The sequence below is a fragment of the Schistocerca nitens genome, chromosome 5 (genome assembly GCF_023898315.1).
Source record: "Schistocerca nitens isolate TAMUIC-IGC-003100 chromosome 5, iqSchNite1.1, whole genome shotgun sequence".
Classification (NCBI taxonomy): Eukaryota; Metazoa; Arthropoda; class Insecta; order Orthoptera; family Acrididae; genus Schistocerca; species Schistocerca nitens.
The window spans coordinates 241,925,330-241,946,378 of record NC_064618.1 but is presented as its reverse complement, the minus strand read 5'-3'; the positions used below and the strand labels follow the sequence as shown (position 1 = coordinate 241,946,378).

The 21,049-nt window shown below is 43.9% G+C and overlaps 1 protein-coding gene across 1 annotated transcript in view; it reads left to right on the top strand.

Annotated features, from left to right (window-relative positions):
• The first annotated feature begins 285 nt into the window (after positions 1-285).
• Positions 286-21,049, top strand: part of LOC126259746 (synaptic vesicle glycoprotein 2C-like) — a 158,864-nt gene continuing 138,100 nt past the window's right edge. The window contains exon 1 of the mRNA XM_049956736.1: positions 286-336. Coding sequence (XP_049812693.1) covers positions 306-336 — 31 coding nt within the window. The 5' untranslated portion in view covers positions 286-305. The remainder of the gene's footprint in view (positions 337-21,049) is intronic.

The window sequence follows — 21,049 nt, the reverse complement described above, 5'->3', positions numbered from 1 at the left end:
TTGTGGGTGCTGTAATAACGCTGTGTGATGTTGAGCTATTATCCTGCCATAATTTCGGTTATATACATGTTGCTTCGACTTAATACGACAGAGTAACACTTTTCCCACCTTGAATGGGTGCCTGGTACCTTCCCTTGCAGACGTACGTTGAGCCCACACGTGGTCTGTTACGTGTTGCAGAGTTTGCTCTCGGTCTCGAGCGGATCAACTGGCATCACAGCGGATGACGTAAAACGCTCGGGATGTATAGCGGCCTACTGTCAGTTGGTTTCCAGTAGTGCAGTAGCCGACATCGGGGTCGCAACATGAGGAAGACTATCAAAGTTACTGTGCAAGGTAAATACAATGTGTCATTTCTGTCTGTTGAATGTAGGAAATACAGCAATAACTTTCTTGGAGATATTTTTCGTAGGATACTGTGAGTGGCAAATTAAAAGTATCCCACATTTAATGTTTTTGGACAGTACCTTTCCTATGCCATTTCTAAAAATATCTGAGTTAATTGCTTTCCTTATGCGAATCGAATTTCTGATAATGGGACAATTCAATCTGGAAAGGATAAAAATTTGCTAAACCACGTTCTTGAAATCTCTCGGTTCCCAAAGATGTCCATTTATCTCATGCTCTCCATATCTAAGGGATGAAGAACTAAATTAGCCGGCCGGAGTGGCCGAGCGGTTCTAGGCGCTTCAGTCTGGAACTGCGCGACCGCTACGGTCGCAGGTTCGAATCCTGCATCGGGCATGGATGTGCGTGATGTCCTTAGGTTAGTTAGGTTTAAGTAGTTCTAAGTTCTAGGGGACTGATGACCTCAGCAGTTAAGTCCCGTAGTGCACAGAGCCATTTGAACCATTTGAACTAAATTGTTTTCAATATTGCGGTAACATCCCCCTCCCCACCCCTCTCTCTCTCTCACCCACCCAAAACATTTCTTAACAGCTGAACAGATAAGTGTGCGTGCTCGTGTCTTTGTTTGTTTGTTTCTTTGTTTGTGTGAGAGAGAGAGAGAGTGAGAGAGAGAATGAGTGGGACAGAGTGATTTGGACTGTAAAACTGTTCCACTGTGGGATATCTTTTGTGAAGGATATGAGCAACTAGGAATTAGGTCAGATAAGAGTACCCTATGAAATAATAATTAATTCAAGACCCTAAGCTGTCTACAGACATTGATATACATCAACGGGAACAGTTGTTAATGTGTACCCCGAGCGGGACTCTAACCCGGGATCTCCTGCTTACAAGGCAGACGCTCTATCTATCTGAGCCACCGAGGGCACAGAGAATAGTGCAAATGCAGGGATTTATCCCTTGCACGCTCCCCGTGGGACCCGCATTCCCAACTTAATGTCCACACACTACATTCGTAGCGCCCCTGCCCATTACACTAGACAGTTTTACCGAGTCCGGTAAGAGTTCGGATAATGCGTGTGCATCCAGCACAGAAGAAGGAGGTCAATGGCCTGTTAGCCTTAACTGTATGAAGATACTATCTTCATATAAGAGTTCCTTACGTTCCTGTGATACCAAAGTTGTCACATTCACGAATGAAATGAGTAATATTCAGATCCGTTATGAGATAATGGGGGTTTAGTTGTAAACAGTTCTCAGGAAATGTTCTAAGCCTGATTTGTGGTGACCGGCATATTTCCACAGATTTAAACTTTGGGATTCAGGGAAAACTCTACCAATATTCAACTCGCGACTTCACCTCTTTCTTGTGGTTTGTTGACATGATAATAAACCGTTATCTCACGTAACGTGTGCCTGAACCCATCGCGTGGTGCATCACAAATCAAGTGTGTGGACCTACACAATTCGATCTACATATATTTACATTCATATTCTGCTAACTAATATGAACTGCATGACGTAGGGACTATCCATTTTATCAATCGTTACGGTTCCTTTTCGATCTGTTCATGTATGGAGCACTGAAAGAACGGTTATTTCATAGCGTCAGCGGACGCTGGAATTAAGTCTAATCTCGCTCCGGTCCCTACGGGAGCGATACGTAGACGAGAATGTCATTCCCCTCTGTGTCGATTCACAGTTTAGTCACACGCCAGGTCAGTAACGCCGTTTCCCTACAACACCCGCAGTTTCATTATACTTCGGAGCTGGAGGGCGTGGTAAATATTGTTCCATCAGACACGAACACATTTGCGTACATTCCAAAAGAGCTTAATCCAGATCACTCATTTACATTTTACACAATTATACACGCACTGATTTAACAGTGAGCAAGTCACACTGTTCATATATATGTACATCCACATGGATACTCTGGAAATCATACTGAAGTGCCTGGCAGAGGATTCATCAAACCACAATAACTGGCTATTATTCCAGTCTCGGTCAACGAGCGGGAAGAACGAACACCTATACCTTTCCGTGAGAGCTCTGACTTCCCCTTATTTTATCATGATGATCGTTTCTCCCCGTGTAGGTCGGCATCAACAAAATATTTTCGCATTCGGAGGAGAAAGTTTGTGACTGAAATTTCTTGAGAAGATTCCGCTGCAACCAAAAACGCCCCCCCCCCCCCAAAAAAAAAATCCTCTTTCATGACAGTGACACTCTTTACCCTATTTCGCATTTCGCGATAGTACAAAACGTGCTGCTCTTCTTTGAACTTTCTGGATGTACACCGCTACTCCGTTAATCCTATCTAGGGGTGTAGGCAGTCTCTTTCGCAGATCTATCACATTTTCTAGGTGTTCTGCCAATGAGACGCAGCCTTTGGTTTGCCTTCTCCACCATATTTTCAACGTGTCCTTTCCAATTAAGTTGTTCGCAATTGTAATTCCTAGGTATTTTATTGAATTTACTGCCTTTAGATTTGACTGATTTTGCGTGTAATCGAAATTTAACGGATTCCATTTGGCGCTCATGCAGGCAACCTAACACTTTCCATTATTTAGAGCAAAATGCCAGTTTTCGTACCACACAGAAATCTTTTCTAAATAGTTTTCAATTTGTTTTGATCTTCTGAGGACTTTTATAGATGATAAACGACAGCATCATCTTCAAACAACCTAAGACAGCTGCTCAGACTGTCTTCTAAATCATTTATATAGATAAGGAACACCACAGGGCCTTTCACACTTCCTTTGGGGACGCCAGAAATCAATTCTGTTTTACTCGATGACTTTCCGTCAGTTTACTACGGACTATGACCTCTCTAACAGGAAATCACGAATCCAGTCGCATAAATGAGACGATATTCTAAAAGCACGTAATTTCACTACAAGCCGCTTGTGTGGTACAGTGTCAAAAGTCTTCTCGATATCCATAAATACGACATCATTTTGAAATCCCTTGCCAATAGCACTCAACATTTCGTGTGAGTAAAGAGCTACCTGTGTTTCACAAGAACGATATTTTATAAAACCGTGTTGACTGTGAGTAAATTGACCGTTCTCTTCGAGGTAATTCATAATGTTCGAACACAGTATATGTTTCAAAATTCTGCTGCATATCGACGTTAATGATATGGGCCTATAGTTTGGTGTATTACTCTTATTACCCTTCTTTCTGTTGGCCGACCATTACGGAGTTATATTTACCTGAGTCTTCCGCAAAGGTCAGGTTGTCATTACAGAATTCATATTTACACTACTGGCCATTAAAATTGCTACACCAAGAAGAAATGCAGATGATAAACGGGTATTCATTGGACAAATATATTATACTAGAACTGAAATGTGATTACATTTTCACACAATTTGGGTGCATAGATCCTGAGAAATCAGTACTCAGAACAACCACCTCTGGCCGTAATAACGGCGTTGATACGCCTGGGCATTGAGTCAAACAGACCATGGATGGCGTGTATAGGTACAGCTGCCCATGCAGTTACAACACGATACCACAGTTCATCAAGAGTAGTGACTGGCGTATTGTGACGAGCCACTTGCTCGGCCACCATTGACCAGACGTTTTCAGTTGGTGAGAGATCTGGAGAATGTGCTGGCCAGGGCAGCAGTCGAACATTTTCTGAATCCAGAAAGTTCCGTACAGGACCTGCAACATGCGGTCGTGCATTATCCTGCTGAAATGTAGGGTTTCGCAGGGATCGAATGAAGGTTAAAGCCACGGGTCGTAACACATCTGAAATGTAGCGTCCACTGTTCAAAGTGGTGTCAATGCGAACAATAGGTGACCGAGACGTGTAGCCAATGGCACCCCAAACCATCACGCCGGGTGATACGCCAGTATGGCGACGACGAATACACGCTTCCAATGTGCGTTCACCGAGATGTCGCCAAACGCGGATGCGACCATCATGATGCTGTAAACAGAACCTGGATTCATCCAAAAAATGACGTTTTGCCATTCGTGCACCCATGTTCGTCGTTGAGTACACCATAGCAGGCTCTCCTGTCTGTGATGCAGCGTAAAGGGTAACCGCAGCCGTGGTCTCCGAGCTGATAGTCCATGCTGCTGCAAACGTCGTCGAACTGTTCGTGCAGATGGTTGTTGTCTTGCAAACGTCCCCATTTGTTGACTCAGGGATCGACACGTGGCTGAACCATCCGTTACAGCCATGAGGATAAGATGCCTGTCTTCTCGACTGCTGGTGATACGAGGCCGTTGGGATCCAGCACGGCATTCCGTATTACCCTCCTGAACCCACCGATTCCATATTCTGCTAACAGTCATTGGGTCTCGACCAACGCGAGCAACAATGTCGCGATACGATAAACCGCAATCGCGATAGGCTACAATCCGACCTTTATCAAAGTCGGAAACGTGATGGTACGCATTGCTCCTCCTTACACGAGGCATCACAACAACGTTTCACCAGGCAACGCCGGTCAACTTCTGTTTGTGTATGAGAAATCGGTTGGAAACTGTCCTCATGTCAGCACGTTGTAGGTGTCGGCACAGGCGCCAACCTTGTGTGAATGCTCTGAAAAGCTAATCATTTGCACATCACAGCATCTTCTTTCTGTCGGTTAAATTTCGCCTCTGTAGCACGTCATCTTCGTGGCGTAGCAATTTTAATGGCCAGTAGTGTATTTAATTCACTACCGACGCCCTTGAATATTTACTTTTCACGAAGCTGTGTCACAATTCGTGCTGTCATTTGCCTGACAGTATCGCTGTCTCTCCCACGGATCTTCTTATATTGCTGTCATCGTGTTTAAGTCACACATTTTGTACTGTTAATGCCATATTAAAATAATATTGTGCAGATAATAATAGCGCTACTGGGCTTGTACACCGCGTCCGCCTATCCACAGGTACAAATGCCAGTGGTGATGATATGGGCCGACTCAGATCAATGCTGCCTTCGCGTAGTCGACGACAGTGATAAAAAGGCGATAGCATTGTCCAGCTGTTCGCATCTACTATGCGAGTGCGTAAATAAAGCTACGCCGGAACGACAGTATGCTTACAGACTGGAAACAAGGTAATAACGTTCATAGGTTACTGGCATAACCTTGAGACACGCCGCTGGAATGCAGAGAGACTTGACTTGACACCGGAAACAAGTTAATGACATTTCTCGTTTACTGATACAGTACTGAGGCATAGGTCTACTCTGAAATTATCTTACACCACAACCATTCTAGTCTTTCTAACGAGAAAACACGACTCATCTCACAGGGATAAGCTGACCTCCATAAACTGGTGACGCGCTTCTGGTAGCTTCTTTTCATTTCGAAGCAGGCTACGCCAATAACAAATCGTAATCCAATTCTTATCTGTAAAGAAAACGTAGTTGCTAGAGATTTTTACACAGATGTGCTCATAAGACAAATTAATGAGATATTACAGCAGGGCACCTTAGAACGCGTACGAGAGGTAGACACTACAAGGAACTAACGATAAGAAACTGGAAAAAATACTACAAGCGCTGAATTTTCTTGGTACCCGTCGGAAATTGGTACAAAACACTCAACACCATAGAACTGAAAGGCATATGATTTATTTGAGAAAAACACATCTCAACCAGCTATAGCGACATTAATGAAGTGTTACTAAGTGCATCTGTCTTTTATTTCAAATCAGTGTTAACTGTGCGTTAGACGATTATTTTCATTGTAAAATGCTTATCAAAATGAAGTAGCCATATGAACTGTCGGAGAGACACTTTGGGATGAGGGAATTGTCTCTAATGACTCCATATATTTAAACTTGTTGAGAAATACAGGGTGTCCCACTGAAACCTGATTTCAAGGACCCAGGGGAGAAAAACCACAGTAGATGCAACAGTGAAAAATGCCCCACATAGTAGAGCATCTCAAAGAATTTATTTTCCTGCGTCAGAAGTACCAAGTATCGTCGCCAGAGTGCACCATGGTTGCATGAAGTGAAAATGGCGACTCCACAACAGCACACACAAGCTGTAGTGTAGTTTGCAGAAACAAAATTGTTGATTACTGTGCAAAGAAATTATCGTCGTGTGTATGAATGTGATCCACCTGATTTGAAAACAATTAAGGAATGGTATAGGAAGTTTTTTGCAACAAGAAATGTTCTGAAACATTCTGTCAGTGCACGTTATGGAGTTTCAGAAGAGACAGTGGAGGACATCAGGCAAACGTTTCTCAGAAGCCCACGTAAGTCAATTCGTCAAGCATGTAGACAACTTGCTGTACCTCGATCAACACTGTATCGTGTAATTCACCAGCATCTTCGTATGTGTGCTTACAAAGTGCAAATTCTGCAACATCTGACGCCGAACGACAAATCACGCCGACAACAATTTGCTGCTGATATGCTGCAGTGTATTGATATGGATGCCAACTTCCTGGAAAGATGTTTATTCTCAGATGAGGCAAAATTTCATCTATTAGGAAGGGTTTACAGGGATAATGTTCGGATTTGGGGTTCACAAAATCCACATGTTGTCATTGAACATGTTCGTGATAGCCCATCTGGTACGGGGTAATGCGCGACAGGATTGTTGGACAGGTCTTCTTTGCAGAACAAACAGTGAATGGGCCAGGGTATCTGGACATGTTGGAGCATTTTGTGTACCCACAGATACAATACTTGTTACCCAACATAATTTTTCAATAAGATGGGGCTCCGCCGCATCGGTCAACGGCTGTTCGCAAGTTCCTGGATAGGTAATTTCCCAGTCGTTGGATCAGATGCGGAGGACCCATTGCAAGGTCACCACGGTCTCCCGACATTACGGCGCTTGATTTCTTCATGTGGGGATTCGTGAAGGACCGCGTGTATGCGACCAAAGTGGACGATATTCCTACGTTGCGACATCGTATCACTAATGCGATTACAACAATAACAGAGGAAATGTTACAAAGGACATGGCAAGATATTGAATATAGACTCGGTATTCTTTTTGCTACAAATGGTTCACATGTAGACATGTATTGATGATATATAAATAAATTCTTCGAGATGCTCTACAGTGTGATGCATTTTTCACCGTCGTATCTACTGTGTTTTTCTTTCCTGGGTCTTTGAAATCAGGGAGGTTTGAGTGGGACACCCTGTATAAAGGGCGATCAAAAAGTTTCCGTTAGAATGCCGTACAATCCAGAATCCGTATGCCAACTAAGCAAAATCATCTTGACCATTGACGCAATTATCCCACCGAGGGACCAACTTGAAGATAATCCTCTTATAAAGCACCATGTCGTGCTGCTTGAAGAAGTCCACAACTACCTTTTGCACATCCTCGTCCGACAGGAATCGTCGAAACTTCAAAGCCTTTTTTAAGGGGCGTGATAATCGGATGGGGAGAGATCAGGACTATATGGCGGGCTGTCGAGTGCCTCCAACTTGAGTTGGAGTAACTACTGCCTTACACATTTGCGATGTGGAGACATGCTTTATCATGGAACAGAAACACCCCTCGTCGCAGTGGCATGTTTCGACACACATGCTGCCCCATACATATTATTCATTCTACAGTGGATGTTTGCCGGTGTCCGTCCTTCGGCAGCCAAGAAAATAATAACAGGTGGGTCCCGTTGGGGCGCATTTGGTAACAACGTCGCCATAGTTCACGTTTCCACATTTACCAAACGCACGTCTGAAAGATACGAATGCCACGGTATTCCCTTGCGAACATGTCGGTGGTTATATGCTCGCATCGGAGTGGCACTACTTTGCATATACGCTGCAGCAACGCCCTCGAATGGAATCTTTTCATCACCCCTTATGTATCTGATATGCGTTTCATCTTCCCATATATTGTCTTTACGATATTGTAAAATCTTTACGTTGAAAGCAGTACTTATTTTAATCACTCAATCGTTGGTGATGGTGGCATCCCGGAAGCACACGGCCATATTGTATTTTATTGTGTGAAAGATTACAGTGTTCCTCACCCTTAACACTACTGATGTTGAATGTACGCATACTGTGAAGCCGGCCGTAGTGGCCGAGCGGTTCTAGGCGCTTCAGTCCGGAACCGCGCGACCGCTACGGTCGCAGGTTCGAATCCTGCATCGGACATGGATGTGTGTGATGTCCTTAGGTTAGTTAGGTTTAAGTAGTTCTAAGTTCTAGAGGATTGATGACCATAGATGTTAAGTCCCATAGTGCTCAGAGCCATTTGAACCAATTTTTTGAAGTACTTCCATGTCTGGACAGGGAGTAACCACCCTATCCTGCCATATTATTTAACAAGTGAAATCAAGTAAAGTTGGACGAAAACTTGGTTTCTTGGTCATGCAACACAAGTGGACGTGATGGCCTAACGGGAAGAATACTAAAGTATGACCTGCAGGAACGAAGTCAGTCCCAGATGGGAGTAGGAATTTTTGACCGTTTCAGTCCCTCCACGATAGCCCCATGTCCATTGAGCCTTCTATTAGATTAGTACCGGGTTAGGACCTTAGCTGAGAGTAAAAGTTGGCCAGGGTGATGGGGCCGCCACCCTCCCCCTCCTCGTGTCGCTACAAAGAAGGGCTGCACTCTCTTTTCAGGCTAATAGCCCGCCCACGTGTTTGCGCCAGACTGTATCTAGAAATACGAAACCGAAACTGACCTTCGCACATACCAAGAAAACCAAACAAAAAGAACTTTTTGCATAAATTTATGTGATTTTACCATCATGGTAAAGTGGTAAGGCAGGGTATTGCTGTTCTCGGCTACCCATGCACGGACGAGTTTCACTAAAGCTATATACGTTTAATTGGCTTCTCGTATAGATCTGGTGATGGAATGTGTATTCCAGAAACGATAATGTATGTTTTACGAATAATCAGCACTAGTGAGGTGTTGTGAAGTGTGTAATTTTTCACATAGTAAAGACCAGCACGTACCTTGCTCATTTTAATTTTTTCTGCGCCTTGTGGTGGTACTGCAGTTTAATCTTTTATTTGGAGCTATTCTTCAAATCAGTGTGGATTTGATTTATGCCTGAAACAAGAAGTCGGCTACGTTTGATATTATACCGATTTAGACTGTATCTTTTACTTTTCTGTAATGAAGTTTTACTACTTTCTGTATTATTTGCCTTATACACTGAAGCGCCAAAGAAACTGGTATAGGCGTGAGTATTCAAATACAGAGATATGTAAATAGGCATAATACGATGCATCGGTCAGCAACGCCTGGTAGCTGGTGCAGTAGTTAGATCGGTTATTGCTGCTACAATGGCGGGTTATCAAGATTTAAGTGAGGTTGAATATGGTGTTTTAGTCGGGGCACGAGGGATGGAACACAGCATCTCTGAGACAGCGATGAAGTGGGGATTTTCCCGTACAACCATTTCACGACTGTACCGTGAATATCAGGAATTCGGCAAAATATCAAATCTCCGATATCGCTGCGACCGGAAGAAGATCCTGCAAAAACGGGACCTACGACGACTCACGAGAATCGTTTAGCGTGACGGAAGTGCAACCCTTCCGCAAAAAGCTGAAGATTTCAATGCTGGGCCATCAACAAGTGTCAGCGGGCGAACCATTCAACGGAACATCGTCGATGTGGGCTTTTGGAGCCGAAGATACACTCGTGTACCCTTGCTGACTGCACGACGCAAAGCATTACGCCTCGCCTTGACTTGTCAACATCGACATTGGACTGTTGATATTGGAAACATGTTGCCTGGTCGGACGAGTCTCGTTTCAAATTGTATGGAGCGGATGATATGTGTACGTGTATGGAGAATGCTCTGTAATAGTATGGGGCGTATGCAGTTGGTGTGATGTGAAACCCCTGATACGTCTAGATATGACCCTGACAGGTGACACGTACGTAAGAATCCTGTCTGAGAACCTGCATCCATTCATGTCCACTGTGCATTTCGGCGGACTTAAGCAATTCCAGCAGGACATTGCGACACCCCACACGTCCATAATTGCTGCAGATTGGCTACAGGAACACTCTTCTGAGTTTAAACACTTCCTATGGCAACCAATTCCCACAAACATTATCCAGAAGAGACCTCCTCCCCATGTCCCCACATTCTCGTGCTATGTCTTTCTCTTTGCTATCACCCATTTTCCTGAAGTCTCTTTCGATCTGACGATTTATTATATCACATCCGAATGACCCTTAATTCGGACCCTACCCTATTCAACCAACCAGCCAACTGAAGATGCACAATGGAGCCCATTTCAAACTCTATCACATGTTGACAGCCATCTGAGGTGTTCAGGTCCCTTATCAATCGTACACAGCCTGGTAACAACATTAAACACAGCGCAGAGAATGCAACTCTAATCATTTACATACCCGTCGATGGTATGTAAGAGTGAGAAGTTACACTGACATCTGATCACCTCTTCTGGGTGCCTCATTTTTTGTGTCACGCAGTGTGTTATTAAAAGCGATACGGGAAATCACGAAAGAAAGGAGCTGATCTCCAGGATCATTATTTTCTAGCTGATGTATTCGTCCTTGTCTTTCCCTTTGCCAAGAACCATTCTTCGAAAGTCTCTTTCCATCTGACGATTTATTACGTCTTATTAAAACTTTCATAACGTTTTAAGCAGAAACTACACACGCAAATACGTGTCGCTAATGCCTACTCTTGCAGACGTTTCAGACTTGACATATGCACCAGTTCTCGCAACCCAGTTAGCTCGTAGTGGCAGATAACACAATGATATGAATGCTAGAGAGATTGAGTACACAAGTAAACACTGTCCTCTGATGGAACAAGTTTCGCTCTGAAATTGCACCCATGATGTTGAAATATGATGCCCCCAAGAATTTGTATTTTATCATTATTGTTAATAATAATATAAATACAAAACACAAACGGACTTGTCCTTGCATATTTTGCATTCGTACTACTCCTGTGTTCAGGCACGACAACTTGAGTTGTTGACAACGTGTTGCAGACTAAAAGTTGTACACTAACGCCCTCCAAGCTTGATCTGTCACTAAGGTTATTTTGAATTTGGGCGTAGTAATGCAAACTGAATGGTTTTTAATATGAGTCATGTTCCACTGGTATCTAAACCGAACTGTTTTCATTGTTATTGCTGCACATATATTTGACCACTATGATTATTTATCATAAATTGGTGTACAAAACTTAAGGACGAAAGTAAATTTCGTGTGATGTATCACCGGTACGCAATATAGTTCTTTGAAACTTCATAGTATAGTATAGGCGACTGAAAGAAATACCAAATGAGACCAACAGAAACGACAATGTTATTCAAAGGCAATTCATGATGGTCTCCTGGTCATTACAGAAGGCTTGATGTGGTTCTTAATACGGTGTGTGGTCACCGTGGAGAGCAATGCATGCTCTGGAACGTGCTCCCATGCTAGCCATAAGGTTTATAAGTAGTTCTTCTGGTAGCACGTTCCATTCCTCCAGCAGTGTGCGGTTGACAGCTGCTGGACAGTCATTGGTGCATGATGTGAAAGTGCTGGAGCAAGTCTCAAGTCTCTCCACCGCATTTCTTCCGTGCTCTATGGGATTTAAGTCAGGCGGGGGGGGGGGGGGGGGGGGGGTGACGACGACCAGCAGGTCGGTCGTTGGCCGTATCTTCTCGTTCCAAGAGCTACTCCACACACGCTGCTTGATGCGGTCGCACACAGTCGTCCATAAAAATGAAGTAAGGGCCGAATGCATCCATGAGAAGATGAACATGGCGAAGAAGTGTGCCACAATAACGTCGATCAGTGATTGTGCCGTGTCCAAAGATTTTGAGATCAGTAAGCCGAAGCAACATTATGCCTCCAGACGATCACGCTCGACGGTGATCCTGGGTGCATTGCGTGTTCCCATCTCTCTCCAAATGAGAGTGCTCCCAGAATCAGTACTCAGACTGAATAGGCTCTCTTTCGAGAAGAGCATGCAACCTCACTCTTCGTTTGTCCAAGCCCTACGCTCTTGGCGCCTTCACAAACGGTGACGCTGATGTGCAGGTGTCAACGGAATACCGTGTACTGGTCGTGAGATTGGTGAAGTCCTGTTAAGTGCGGTTTGACGTTGGTCTCTTCTTGCCTCTTCCACAATGTAGCGGGCATCTGCCGCTTTAGCTGACCGCGGTCGACCATCTCTTCTCCTTCGGCAGGAGGGCTCCCCATCCATGTGAAACAATGCTGTGAGCAGTATCAAACTCTTGGGTTCACTCGGCACACTCTGTCATTCTTCCAGTTTCCCCATGCTTCCACCCCGCCCATGTTGTAATAAACGACACCTTTACTGCTCTCTGACTGACACATACTGTCGTCTCCTGTTCCTTCAACTGCCTCGCATTGCGGGACCAGCCTCATTTGGCGCTAAGTCACGCTGACCTCACGGCGTGTGAGGTCCAGCTATAAGTGCACGACTGGAAGATCTCTGCCAACATGCTCTCACACTTTTGCATTTCTATCGAGTTGTTAACATGTTATGTTACTACGATGTGAATATGTCTGGATTGTGTTGATAAATTTTACATTTAATAATAATATATTATTTTTAAAGAAACGGAACAGATACATCACTGAGAAGAATCTTTTTCACTTTTTTCGTTTATAATCATGAAATATGAATTACCCTGCATGTCAACACTGCCATCAGCAAATATTTGTGATTAACAATTCTTCAAGTCTAGGTGACTCTTTTATATTTTATTGCTTTCTTTACTGGCTTTTGCCCATCGCCTTACAGACATCCATCCATCACATCTACAAAACATCATTCTTAACTGCTTCGTTACCTGCTATTTACAAAAAGAAATTCTTTAAGAATGCCTATAGTTATAGGTGATATACTATTGTTCCATTTTGGTGTTCTGAGGCTCTTCAGTACGCTTAGTGTATCGGTTAATATCATCATACCTCTATGTGTGCAAAATCTGCCGTAATTTGCTGCTTCCCTAAGAATTAGTGCAATGGATGCTACGTCGTATATTGTTGCCTCTTTAGTTAGGGAGTATATGCTTCATGATTTTCTGCAAGGTTGTATACTGGGCACTCTCCTTTGTCACCGTCGATGGTCTTTTATCCATCCGTAAAAATATTCGTCGAATTCAGGAAGACGGTGTTAAACAAAACATTGATTTGCATCTTCAGGTTAGGAGAATAGTTATAGTGTACGACATGATCGAAGATTTAAACATTTTCTTCTCGGTACCTGACTTGGACGAAGAATTCTGGTAAGATCTCGTATTTTTCTGTTTTATTTTCCTACAAGATCCTCAATTCAAGACATTTCATAACCATAGGCTTTCTTCTACTTCCAGTGAAATAGTTACATTTTTCAGCATCTACTGTTATTTAATTAATCCGTTGATGAAAGGCTGTTCTGTCTATGAGATTCGCTTCAACATGAACTTATTCGCAAGTTTTTCACTTTTGATTCTCAGTTCTTATTTCCCTGCGTCGATAAGAACATTCGTAGGTGTGGATAGCATGGCTTCAGTGCCTATTCGAATAAAGCAATACTGAACTCTTGCTCGGATACCGAATTTCTTGCTCCATTATCATGCATCCGTAACCAAAGACTGATCTCACAGAAAACCAGTTTGAGTTGACCAGAGTTTTCGGTTGAGTTCCCAACCATGTGCCGGCCACGCATCTCAGTGCATTCATCTTTGTTTCTATCTCAGAACAAACATCATTTATGTGAGGTTTCCACGTTAATCTGGAATAAATTCTCATGCCTAGAAACGTAGACTGGCTCCTGAATGGCATATTTATTTCGTCAATACTCATATTACCCGGTAAAGTGAAATTCTCCTTCGCGTAAAAATAACTACCAATGATTTTTCTGGTATTGTATCCTGGCCAGTCACTTTCAGTCACATTCAAATTTTTGATACTAGATGATCCATAATTTCATCTGCTATTTCTACGGAATAAGCTGTTGAATACAGGCTAGTCAAAGACCATCAGTGAATCCTTAGATACCCTTTGAAGCAAGAATTTTTCAAGGTCTCGTATGTACACTATATACAGGAGCGGCGCGATATGAGTCCCGGAGAGAGACAATTGTCAACTGTCTGAGGGTGGATGGCACTTCTTTCGTACTTAACATAGATTCTTCCTTCTGACAGCAAAGATTTAATCCTGTAGATTAGTTTCAAAGGTAATCTGCTTGAAAAAAGTTTTCCACCCAGTTCGGTGTTGTGATTCTGGCATTGTCGTAAGACCCGTCACAGAATATCGAAACAAGAGACATTTATTCATGAAGATGAGTTGAATGCCAGTTGTCAAAATTTGTATGTTGTCGAGTGTACTCCTCCCCTTCATAGTTAACCATTTGCATCTCTGTTTATTAATAGGCGCTCTCATTGAATTGCAGACGCGTTTACTAGTTACTTAGAAGTAAAGGCTACGATGACTGGAGTGTAGCTTCAAGTAGATGTAACGCACTAAATGTTCGCTCTAGCAGCATAGCAAAGCCCAATTTTTTTAGAGGCTGACACCCTTCAAATAACTGAAACGTGTAGTCATAGCTTTGTGTTTTGTAAACTGAAAAATTTACATTTCTATACATTTAAAGCAAGATTCCAATGTTATTAAGATCTGACTAAATATTTTTAACTTTCTCAGACAGTACTTCTTTCTAGATAATTGCATCATCTGATAAAACCGAGGTTATTGTTAATACTGCCTGCGAGGTCCCAAGAGCCCCAGAACACTTAGTTGGGGCACACCTGAAGTTGCTCCTACAGCTGTCGATAAGTTTCCATCCAAGATAACATGCTGCCTGCTCTCTACCATGAAACCCTCAGCCCGGTCACCCTATACGATCGTAACTTCGTTAATACACTTTGATCTGGTGCTGAGTCTAATGCTTTTCTGGAGTCAAGATGTACATCATACACTCCTGGAAATGGAAAAAAGAACACATTGACACCGGTGTGTCAGACCCACCATACTTGCTCCGGACACTGCGAGAGGGCTGTACAAGCAATGATCACACGCACGGCACAGCGGACACACCAGGAACCGCGGTGTTGGCCGTCGAATGGCGCTAGCTGCGCAGCATTTGTGCACCGCCGCCGTCAGTGTCAGCCAGTTTGCCGTGGCATACGGAGCTCCATCGCAGTCTTTAACACTGGTAGCATGCCGCGACAGCGTGGACGTGAACCGTATGTGCAGTTGACGGACTTTGAGCGAGGGCGTATAGTGGGCATGCGGGAGGCCGGGTGGACGTACCGCCGAATTGCTCAACACGTGGGGCGTGAGGTCTCCACAGTACATCGATGTTGTCGCCAGTGGTCGGCGGAAGGTGCACGTGCCCGTCGACCTGGGACCGGACCGCAGCGACGCACGGATGCACGCCAAGACCGTAGGATCCTACGCAGTGCCGTAGGGGACCGCACCGCCACTTCCCAGCAAATTAGGGACACTGTTGCTCCTGGGGTATCGGCGAGGACCATTCGCAACCGTCTCCATGAAGCTGGGTTACGGTCCCGCACACCGTTAGGCCGTCTTCCGCTCACGCCCCAACATCATGCAGCCCGCCTCCAGTGGTGTCGCGACAGGCGTGAATGGAGGGACGAATGGAGACGTGTCGTCTTCAGCGATGAGAGTCGCTTCTGCCTTGGTGCCAATGATGGTCGTATGCGTGTTTGGCGCCGTGCAGGTGAGCGCCACAATCAAGACTGCATACGACCGAGGCACACAGGGCCAACACCCGGCATCATGGTGTGGGGAGCGATCTCCTACACTGGCCGTACACCACTGGTGATCGTCGAGGGGACACTGAATAGTGCACGGTACATCCAAACCGTCATCGAACCCATCGTTCTACCATTCCTAGACCGGCAAGGGAACTTGCTGTTCCAACAGGACAATGCACGTCCGCATGTATCCCGTGCCACCCAACGTGCTCTAGAAGGTGTAAGTCAACTACCCTGGCCAGCAAGATCTCCGGATCTGTCCCCCATTGAGCATGTTTGGGACTGGATGAAGCGTCGTCTCACGCGGTCTGCACGTCCAGCACGAACGCTGGTCCAACTGAGGCGCCAGGTGGAAATGGCATGGCAAGCCGTTCCACAGGACTACATCCAGCATCTCTACGATCGTCTCCATAGGAGAATAGCAGCCTGCATTGCTGCGAAAGGTGGATATACACTGTACTAGTGCCGACATTGTGCATGCTCTGTTGCCTGTGTCTATGTGCCTGTGGTTCTGTCAGTGTGATCATGTGATGTATCTGACCCCAGGAATGTGTCAATAAAGTTTCCCCTTCCTGGGACAATGAATTCACGGTGTTCTTATTTCAATTTCGAGGAGTGTATATCTGCCTCGATCCACGGTTTTCACAATTTAGCGCAATAAAAATGATAGTTGTATTTCGCAAGAACGGTATTTTTGAAATCCACACTGGTTGGCACGAAGTAGGTCATTCTGTTCTGCACACCTTGCTAAATTTAAGCCTAGGATTTGTTCCAACATCTTGCAGCAGGTAGATCGCAAAGATATAACAATGTCGTAAGTGGAGAACCAGTTACGTCGTGTTATCCGGGTCTGCCTGTTTGATGATATTATTTTTAGAATGAGGCAGAAGAAGGCAGTGAGACTTATGGGACTTTGCTATACGTCATGATAACGGTGTTTGTTAAGCCTGGCCGTGCGAGCAACATCACACCCGGCACTGCTTATGGTAGTGCGCACAAGAGATCCGTGTCGGTGTTTGTCAATGACTCCGTGTTTACTAAGTCTCACTTGCATGCTCTTCACGTCCTGTACGGCTGTAAGATTTGTTTACGACTCGATGTGCCTTCGTTTCCAAATGTACTAATGTCTTGCTTGAATTATAGTTAAACGTTTATATGTATGGATAATGAAATTTAGTATACGGATTTTTACTTCATCAAACGTCAGCGTAAGTTGCTTAAGACATTAGGAAGTTTGCTGCAGGAAGTATAGTGGAGAAAAGGCTGTAGATAATTGGTGTGTTAGAGTTTACTGTAGATAAATGATGAAAAAGAACGTAAAGTATCCGATGGATGCCTGGCGCAACAGTTTCTTTACTTCAAGTTACACGGTCTTTGTGAACTGGTTTAATGTTAAATTAATGAGTTCAAAGGGCATGTAAACTGTGTGTAAAAAGCTAAATTTTGTTCACATATGAAGTGTGGATTTACAGGTAATTTTAGTGATACATGTAAACAACTGCATCTGACGCACAGCGTTTTAAGTTTACGTGTCTGGTTTGAAACTGAGATGGAGAATTACCAGCTGCGACAGTTCCGTAAATCCTAGTTTTTACTAAACGTTAATAATCCCCGAGGTTCCATTGTTTTAAGCATTGATGTTGCTGTACTCTTCATTCCAAAGACTGGTTTGATGCAGCTCCCAAGTCTCTTTATGCAAGTTGCTTCAGCTCTGCACGGCTACTGCAGTCTACATCCATTTCGGTCTGCTTATGCTAGTCTTCGTCTCACTCTACAATTTTTGTCCTCCACACTTCCCATTAGCATTAAACTGAAGCTTCCTTGGTGCTTCAGTAAGTGTCCTATAAACCGACCCTTTCTTGTAGTCAAACTGCGGTTTACACCAATCCTGTTCAGTATTTCCTTATTAGTTAATCGGTCTATCCATCTAATCTTCAATATTCTTCTGCATCACCGCACTTCAAAAGCCACTGTCTTATTCTCTGAATTATTTACCATCCACGTTTCCCCTCCGTACAAGACGACACTCCAGAAAAAACGCCTTGAGAAAAGACTTCCAACATTTAAACATGCACCGTCTGATCAAAGTAGCCGGACATCACTATCTAGCTGGCCGGAGTGGCCGTGCGGTTCTAGGCGCAACAGTCTGGAATTGCGCGACCGCTACGGTCGCAGGTTCGAATCCTGCCTCGGGCATGGATGTGTGTGGTGTCCTTAGGTTAGTTAGGTTTAAGGAGTTCTAAGTCCTAGGGGACTAATGACCTCAAAATTTAAGTCCCATAGTGCTCACAGCCATTTGAGCCATCACTATCTAGTACGGGACTGACCACTAGACGTCGCGAGAGACAGACTCTCCCCACATTATAAAACGAGGAGTGGGTTATCGTCAGTACACAAGCAGTAACAGCAGAATGGGTCGGTCAGGAAAGCTCAGTGACTTCGAATTTGTCATCGAACGTCATCTAATAACCAGTCCATTGGGGATGTTTCCATCCTTCTAAAGCTTCCCAAATCCACTGTGATGTGAATGAGAAGTGGAAACGCGAAGGAACAGCCACAGCCAAACACACTCAGAAATAACGTACGTACCGACAGGCACCGCCGAGCATTGCGGAAGATGACTGTAAAAAATTGCGTGAAATCGAAGGAAGAAATCTCTCGTGAGTTCCAAAATGCCACCAGCAGTCCGACTATCACAACGACCGTGCTCAAGGAGTGAAATGGAAACGTGTACAATGGTCGAACAGACACTAATAAGACACATATTTCTGCAGTCAGTGCTAAGTGACGCTTGAGGTGGTGTGAAGTGGAAGATCAGAAACGCGTGCTTTGGAATGGTGAATTGCGCTACACCCTGTGGTCATCCATTGGAAAGGTTTGGGTATGGCAAATGCCTGGTGAACGCCGAAAGTTCCATTATCAAAACACTTTAATATTAGCCTGGTGAAAGTTTTATTACCAAAAATTATTATTATAGCAACAACCGTACGGAAATTTGTAAACCTCTGTCTCTGACAATATTATCTTTATCTATACTTTTTCTCTAAAAATTGGTAGGCTATCTAGTGAAACTTTGTTGCTTTGTTATCGTTATCATAAAATCTGAAATGTAGCCATACAACTTGTCTTATGAAAACCCTTATTCCGACGTGTCAGTATTCAAACAATTTGTTAAAATAATTCAGAAGAAATACAGCGATCCATGCAGAGAGCAATGCATGGTCACAACTACCGACGCAACTACACCACTTTTTCTTTTTTTAGAAATTAAATGACTAGGTCGGGTTTCGTCAACAAGCCTTAAGTGGTGTAAAAAATGAAAGGAACCAATAAAAACTTTTGATTTACTATATTCAGAAAACTGACGATTCACACACCGGCAAACTTTGCTCAGACCTCTCTTTTCCTTGGACAGTTTGATTAGAAAAAACTTTAATTATTCCACAATGTGGGTCACAACAAAGATACGAATATTACTTTCAGTGTATGCATACACAAACCTGACAAAATTCCTTCAGCGCGCAAGCCAAGTAACAATTATGCGCAGCAAAAAGGCAAATTACCGAAAATTCTATATTAATACAAAAACCTCTTCTGGCGCCACTGGCACGGTCAGGGCGGACCTCGACCTCTCCAGACGCGCGTCTTCTCTTCGCGCCAGTCAGTAACTGGCTTCTGTCAACAATTGTTCGCTCTTACCACTTGCGATAATCATATCTCACACTCAGAGTTCGTGCATGCACGCAACAGTAGAATAAATAGCCAACTTTCCAGAAAAAAGATATGAACGTCCAACTTTCAACGTTACCTCTCGTGATGTGTAGTGCTAACTGTGAAGCACACAGGAGTGGTGTTAAAGTATGGGGCTGTTTTTCGTGGACAGGATGCAGTTACCTTATTGCGCATAACTCGGCGCTAAATGCGCAGGAATTTCTACAGCACTGTGTACACCATACCGTTGACGAACAGCCCGGAGACAAAGATTGCATGTATCAGCCTGACAATGCAACATGTAATAAAACAGAATCTCTGAGCCATGGGTATGGACAATAACATTCCAGAAATTGGACTGGCCTCCCCCGAGTCCCGACCTCAACCAAATGGAACACCTTTGCAATGAGTTAGAACGTCGACATGGCGCCAGACCCCAGCATCCAACATCACTACACTTTCTGGTTTCGGATATTACGGGAGAATGGGCTGCCATTCGTTCGCAGATATTCAGGCAACTCATTGGAAGTCTCCCCATCAGGGTCAAGCCGTCGTTAAGTCGAAGGGTAGACACTCCGTATTAATGGCCACTAATATGTGTCCGGATACCCTTGATCAGGTAGTGTACAGGGTGGTTCATTGATCGTGACCGGACCAAATATCTCATGAAATAAGCGTCAAACGAAAAAACTACAAAGAAGGAAACCTGTCTAGCTTTAAGGGGAAAACCAGATGGCGCTATGGTTGGCCCGCTAGATGGCGCTGCCGTAGGTCAAACGGATATCAACTGCGTTTTTTTTAAACCATCATTTTTATTACATATCCTCGTAGTACGTAAAGAAATATGAACGTTTTAGTTGGACCACTTTTTTCGCTTTGCGACAGATGGCGCTGTAATAGTCACAAACATATTGCTCACAATTTTAGACAAATAGTTGGTAACAGGTTGGTTTTTTAAATTAAAATACAGAACGTAGGTACGTTTGAACATTTTATTTCGGTTGTTCCAATGTGATACATGTACCTTTGTGAACTTGTCACTTCTGAGAACGCATGCTGTTCCAGCGTGATTACATGTAAATACCACATTAATGCAATAAATGCTCAAAATGATGTCCGTCAACCTCAATGCAATTGGCAATACGTGTAACGACATTCCTTTCAACAGCGAGTATTTCGCCTTCCGTAATGTTCGCACATGCATTGAAAATGCGCTGACGCATGTTGTCAGGCGTTGTCGGTGGATCACGCTAGCAAATATCCTTCAAGTTTCCCCACAGAAAGTAATCCCGGAACGTCAGATCCGGTGAACACGTGGGCCATGG